We start from the raw sequence: 7184 nt of genomic DNA on the forward strand, positions 1-7184 counted from the left end.
CAAACCGGGCCAGCAGGTGCGGGGTAGGAGAAAGGAATAGTTGGAGTGGGCATCTGCATCGCCCCCACTGTTGGCAATGGCATGGCAAAACCTCCACCACCACCACCACCTCCTCCTCCTCTCTTTTTCTCATCTGAGAATTCAACATCTATAAGGTCTGCCTCTATACCAGTGGGAACCTCGGCCTGAAGAGAAAACAAAATGACATGAACCGACTAGTTATATATGGACAGGTTTAATATTTCTACATAGAGAACAGTATGAATACCCATCAAAGAATGACAAATGTATTATATAAATGTTAAAGACTACTACAGACAAAAAAAAAAAAAAGCATGTTTACAATGTCCACAATCATGACTTTCCATTCATTCATAATTGGGGACACAGTAAACATACCATGTCCTCAATTATTTACAAACACTCAGCGATCACTGATCATTGAGTGCTTGTACCGCTCTCCATCCGGACTCGCTGTCACAGGAGGCTGAACGAGCAAGTACAGGGAAGAGAGCTTGATCTCCTCTGACAGTTGACTCCTCCCCCATTCCACAGGCCCGGCCTCCTGTGACAGCTGACTCCACCCCCACACCGACGTTCTCCTGATCTGTCACAAGAGGCTGAGCGGGGCGGTGCGTGAGGAGAGCTTGGCCTCTTGTGACATGCCGGCCGCTCACATTGCTCTCCTCTCCCCCACAGCTCGGCCACCTGTGAGTTTCTCTCCTCCACGCTGACCGACAGTCACTGCTCTCTGCAGAGAGATAATCGGGAAGTGAGTGAGCAATGGTATGTGTTCGCTCACATCCCGATCAATAGAGTCGACTTTCAATGTCACACGTCTGCTCTAACTAGGAGTGTAAATCACTCGCCTCATAGTTCTCCTTTAACTGTATGTGTGTTAGCCATTAATTAAATTACAGCTTATGAACACTGTCTGGGTCCCCACTGGAGATTTTTCCCTTACTACCTACCCTGGTGACAGATACTTACTTCAAGAGAACGAGAAGGGGAATCTCCTCACTGTGGAACAGAAGGTGTAACTGGAGTAACACTTTAAAAGTACACTTAACAGTAGAAGGATCTTCACCTACCATTACAACAGAATCCGGCTCATATGCAACATTGTAATTCTTGGCGATCTCAATCAGGTATCTCTCCACAAGTATTTTCGGTGGAGCCTCTACACTTAGCTTGTGCATCAGCTAAGGGGGGTAAAAAAGGTCACGGTTATCTTCCAACTATTGGAGATCCATCGTTATCATGAAATGAGACAACATATGCATAAAGGCTTCTTGCCATACCCGGTCATTGACGGTTCCAATCTGGTTTGTTCTGCACAGCTTGCCGTACTCTTTACTGTACTTGGCGCATAGCTGATCAGCAACCTGTGGGAAGGAGGGAATATCACCAATCAGACAAGGAAACTCCATCCTCCGTAGTAATGTCCAAAGTTCTGGAGCATTTTAAGGGAGGTGGAAAAAAATAGTTTTGCAAAAAAAAAAGTAGGGATGCACCGATACATCGGCCGCCAAAACTGGTATAATGGCGAAAGTGCCATTTTCTGGCCGATACAGCGGAGCATCCGTTTTTTCTCTCCTCCCCGCTGGGGGCGCTGCTCTGTGTCCCATCGGGAGGAGAGAAACTGTCACAGGCGAAAAGCATTGCAGGAGGACAGCGCTGTGAGCGGCCGGCGTCTCTCCTCCCCGCACTGCTCAGCCTTCTGTCACAGATCAGAGGAGAGCGGTGTGGGCGGAGACAGCCATCGCTGTCACAGGAGGCTGAGCTCTCCTCCCTACACCGCTCGTTCAGCCTTCTGTGACAGCGAGTCAGGATGGAGAGCGGTGTGGGGGCGGAGACAGCCAGCACTGTGACAGGAGGCTGAGCTCTCCTCCCGCACCACTTGTTTAGCTTCCTGTGACAGCTGTCAGGATGGAGAGTGGTCATGTGTTTGCACATAATTGGAGGACATAGTATGGTTACTATATCTTAAACTATGAATGAATGGGAAGTGATCTACATCACCTCCTGTTCATTCATGATTGTGGTTATAGTAACCATACTCTGTCCTCATGTTAGGGATGTACAGGAACACTCAGTATAGAGGATTCCTGGTCATTGATAACAGGGCTGCAGAAAAAGAGATTGAGGACTCAGAGTCCCCAATCTCTTTTGCTACTTTAAAAGAGAAATATCAGGGGTCTGTTTAGACCCCCAATATTTCCCCAAAGCCCCTAAAAGTTAAAAAAATATATATTTAACACAAAAAAATGGAATATAAATATAAAAACATTAAGTTTTAAAAAATGAAATTAAAAATGTGAAAAAAAGTTAAAATAAAAAACATTTTCGGTCTAACTTTTTTTTTTACATTTCGGTTTTGTTTTTGACATTTTCATTTCGGTGAAACTCTAAAAATAAAGTCAACTTTTTTTATTGTAGGTTGAAGGACATCTGCCCTGTGAAAACATGTAGGTGGCATTTTTTTTATGGCCATAGGTGCTTTATGATCAAAACATACTAAATAGCTGAAACAGCAGCTGAAAGCTTCTCTTTTAGGCCTCATTCACACTGCCGCGGATATACGCGCATATGCAAATAAATAGCTCTATACACATAGTTGCGTATGGAGCCGTATATTTGCATAGCGTAAAAACAGAATGGTACCAAGATGCGTCTGTATTTTACTTACGCGTGTACGCGCATATACGCTCGTTTGCGCGCTTATACACACGTACACTTCATTGAAATTTCTATCACGCATTATGCATTCTGGGATTGCATGTAGTGCACACATATAAGCGCTTATATGCGTATACGCACGTACATATGCGCATGTACGCGTATATACGCAACATATAATTTTTCTCTTGCGTTGTGTGTGAATGAGGCCTTATTCTCCTGCATCAAGAGTGTGTATCATGCAATAAATCAGCCTTTATTTAATTGTCCATTGTAATGGAATATATTCCAGCAGAGTAGATGACCCCTTTAACTCACTGTCTTCAGCTCAGAAACTTCAGTTTGTAGACGTGGAGCCGCCCAGATAAGGGTGGAGACCGCTTCAGACAGGCCAGGGTCCAGCTCTCTGTAATGGAAAGAAAGAGGATCAGAATCACTGCACCCCAGCAATGGCATAGTGTGTGACCCATAAAGCAGAATGTCAAATTTTACTTCATGGACTGAATTAACCCAAATCGGGCCAGCAGAAGGTCGCAGTACAACTCCAGGATCTCCATAGCTTCCACCAGGTAATCCTCCCGGATAATGTGCTCTACGCGGATCCTCGCTCGTTCATCCTTCCCAGTAGACAAGTAATCGGCAATCTCCTTCCTCGCTTTCTGTGCCAGTTCAGCTGCAGGGACATAGAAAAAATAAAATCAGTAAATCAGGGAAGTAAAAAAAAAAAAATAAAGCATGAGATTCTCCCCCCTACATTCTACGAGTACGAAGTATCATGGCAAGAGCTACTACATTAACTACATGTGACCTTTTACAGCCAATGAGGTGGCTGCAGTCGAATGCCAACATACACCAGTACTATTAGAAGCAGTAAAGCATGCTGTAGCAGAAAGCAGGTTGTTGGTGACAGCACCAAATGTGGAATCTGCAGAAACCAGCTTTCATTAGCGTTAGACCCTGTTCACACCGGGGCGGTTCGGCTGCGTGGATTCGCCGACATGAACGATCCTATACATTGCTATGGGAACCGTTCACGCGACCGCGCGATCCGAACCACCCCCCGCCCGAACTGTTCCCTGTTTCCATACCGCGCTGATCATCAAGGTTTTTGGTGTTTTCAAATTGCGTTTCAGCGCTGAAACGCAATATAAACCTCCCCAAACCTTCCTTTTGAGATCAGCGCGGTAACCGCGCTGATCCGCAACCGCCCTGGTGGGAATGGGCTCTTAAGCTGGCATTACTCTGCGAGGGCCCTGCCTGCACAAGTCCTTTCCACAAAAGTCAAGTTTTCAATCTGCTTTTGATGAAGGAGCTGGGCCGAAAACTGCGTGCTGAACAGGTAAAGAGATTGAGTACACAGAGCCCTCAATCTTTTTTTCTGCAGCCCCTGTTATCAATGAAAAGGAATCCTCTATACTGAGTGTTCCTGTTCATTCATAACATGAGGACAGAGTATGTTTACTATGTCCACAATCACAAATGAACAGGAGGTGATGTAGATCACTTCCCATTCATTCATCATTGAGGATATAGTAACCATACTCTGTCCTTAATTATGTACAAACACTCAGCGATCACTGATCATTGAGTGTTTGTACCGCTCTCCTCTCTGACACGCTGTCATAGGAGGCTGAGCGAGCAGAGGTCAGCCTCCTGTGACAGCACTGCAAGCTGTCTCAGCCCACACCGCTCTCCTGAAAGTGCCATTTTCGGCCGATATGTTTCCTAAATAGGACCAATGGTGGAAGGACGACTTACTCTTCTTCTTCTCCAGAAGCTTAAGCCGGTTTATGACAAGTCGTAGATTCACACGAAGCCGCTCAGATTTGAACCCAGAGCCCAACATGGTGTCCGATCACTGCCAAGAGAGATGAAGATTAAAAGGTGAAATAGTTTAATGATGCAGAAATGCAAATGATGCCCTTTACATATAGATAAAAATACACACACACACACACACACACACACACACACACACACGATATGTTCCTTCATCTCCTGTATTAGAAAGTGGGCTTCAATGTAAAGTACAGCATAGTCCCAACTCTGCAGCCTGCTGCATGTCCTCCTGGACTAGCCCCTCTCTCCTTCCATTAAATTATTGCTGTAAACGGTGCCAGTCATGAGGCAGAAGAATTGGACTTCACAGGCTTATGAGTGGAGTGGAGAATCCTTGCCCTGGGCAATTAAGCTACTCATACATAGAGAAAATTTAAAAAGGCTCCTGATGAACTATCGGAAATTTGAGCCATGGGTGGCCCTGTCAGCACCCCTCCGCTGACAGGGCCACCACAAACCAACTTTTACCAAAGGACCAGTTACGAAAATGTTCTGCCGAACAGTGCCCATGTCCAATGAAATGCCGGCATTGTCCAGTTATGGAACAGAGGCTGTGGAATACAATAGCTGTGTGTGATATTCGTTCATCCATGCCCTTTAGTGTGGATGGAGAAATCTGTTTGACTTTTTTCTGTTGAGCCCATGGGATAAACAAAACAAATCTATCAGTGTATGGCCAGCCTTACAGACTCCAAGAAATGGAGTTCCAGTGCATCAGCTGTGGATTTATAAAAATAAAAAAAAAAGGAGGGGGGCTGGTATACTTCCATTCCAGGATGACACCAAAAGACCCAGGAAAGTATGCGGTGTGTCGTCCCCCCAGCTGGAATCTACCTTTTGAGGTCCTCTACGGTCGTTGTCAATGGAGCTGGCTCCTAAAAATTAAATCTGCCTCCTTCCTGAATATTAATTTGTTCAGTCCTGATAAGAGATTATCTATCTATCTATCTATCTATCTGGACTGATGATATATATTGTTTTGTTAGGCTAAAACTTTGTTTCCAATCTTTGTTTCCAATCTTTTAAATAAAATGTACATTATTTTATTTTAAAATGATTATTTTATTTTTTTACTTTTGGGGCTCTAGGGATATATGAGGGGTCTAAACAAATATTTCCCTTTTAAAATAGAAAATGAGATTGAGGACACAGAGTCCTAAATCTTTTTCTGCAGCCCCTGTTATGAATGAACAGATAACCTCTATACTAAGTGCTCCTGTCCATGCATAAACTGTGCATATAGTATAAGTTACTATGTCCACAATCATGAAAGAACAGGAAGTGATGTAAAGTGATGTATAACTGGGGACACAATAAGCTTACTATATCCTCACTGAGCGTTTGTACTCCGCCCTCCATCCTGACTGCTCCGCCTGTCACAGGAGGCCGAGCTCTCCTCCTGCACCACCCCGCTCAGCCTCCTGAGAAGCTTCTCTCCTCCCCGCTGGTTGTCGACAGCTGGATCCGCTCGCGTTCCCCATGATCCCCGCTGCCTCTGTTGACACAGGCGGGGGAGAGCAGCAGGGCCGGTACCCAGTGTGGAGGAGGGATAAAACAAGATGGCATTTTGCCCATATTACCATTTTTTGGCGGGCAAAATTTCTGTCTCTCTCATATTATATACACAGAGATCGAGATCTGGCTTGATGTTTAAATACAGAGAATATTAATGAATCTGAGCTGACCTTTGGTCCACCCATAAATCCATTACAGTGACCAAACACAATACAAGTCACCTACCAGGAGACCACGAGCAGGAAGCATGTACAATATATTAATAGATCACCATGAAATCAGACATGAGAGAAAGAAGAGGAGGAGGAGAAAGAAGAGACAGAGGAGGAGGAGGAGAAAGAAGAGACAGAGGAGGAGGAGGAGAAAGAAGAGACAGAGGAGGAGGAGGAGAAAGAAGAGACAGAGGAGGAGGAGGAGAAAGAAGAGACAGAGGAGGAGGAGGAGAAAGGAGGGGCAGAGGAGGCGAAAGAAGAGACAGAGGAGGAGGAGAAAGAAGAGACAGAGGAGGAGGAGAAAGAAGGAGGAGAAAGGAGGAGGAGAAAGGAGGAGGAGGAGGAGAAAGAAGAGACAGGGAGGAGAGACAGGGAGGAGAGACAGGGAGGAGAGACAGGGAGGAGAGACAGGGAGGAGAGACAGGGAGGAGAGACAGGGAGGAGAGAGAAAAGGAATTCTCCACAGCAGTGCAAGAAATAGGGATTGGAAACATGTATGTGATGCCCCATTGTAATAAACATCACATGAGTTGTTTGAAGTAATAATACAATTGTTGAGGTGTTCTTATGTTAAAGCTCAAGAGCTGACAATCCATCCAATAGTGACTACCCCCCGGCCTTGGTCTAGAAAGCATCAAACCCAGAGCACTCTTTTATGCAAATAGTGAGCTCACCTAGGAAGTCAGAACTTGTTTGACTTCCTCCACCCTCTCTGCCAACTTCCTGCATGAATTCCACACATAATTCAGCACACCAACCCTCAGGCAGTCCACTAGAGGAGCCTGCTATTGGCTGGAAGTTGCCATTAGAGAGAACTTTCCTCACTTCCTGTGTGATCACTGAGACAGAAAGCGTGAAACCTTTCCAATGTAGTCACAGACAGTTCCTCTCTCAGGTTTCTATTGCCATCTGCAGCCCTGGATTCCCCCCCCCCCCCCC

General features: G+C 45.4%; 1 protein-coding gene across 2 annotated transcripts in view; it reads right to left on the reverse strand.

The window, feature by feature from the left end:
• IST1 (IST1, ESCRT-III associated factor) overlaps window positions 1-7184 on the reverse strand; it is an 11838-nt gene that overhangs the window by 3698 nt on the left and 956 nt on the right. For both annotated transcript variants that reach the window (XM_018570424.1, XM_018570425.1), the window contains exons 2-7: window positions 4438-4537; window positions 3172-3352; window positions 2998-3085; window positions 1302-1385; window positions 1092-1202; window positions 6-185 (exon numbers count right to left, since the gene is read on the reverse strand). In XM_018570424.1, the coding sequence (XP_018425926.1) occupies window positions 6-185; window positions 1092-1202; window positions 1302-1385; window positions 2998-3085; window positions 3172-3352; window positions 4438-4525 (732 nt within the window). In that variant the 5' untranslated portion in view covers window positions 4526-4537. The remainder of the gene's footprint in view (window positions 1-5; window positions 186-1091; window positions 1203-1301; window positions 1386-2997; window positions 3086-3171; window positions 3353-4437; window positions 4538-7184) is intronic.

The sequence above is a fragment of the Nanorana parkeri genome, unplaced genomic scaffold (genome assembly GCF_000935625.1).
Source record: "Nanorana parkeri isolate BGI_ZX_2015 unplaced genomic scaffold, ASM93562v1 scaffold1531, whole genome shotgun sequence".
In the NCBI taxonomy this organism is placed as follows: domain Eukaryota; kingdom Metazoa; phylum Chordata; class Amphibia; order Anura; family Dicroglossidae; genus Nanorana; species Nanorana parkeri.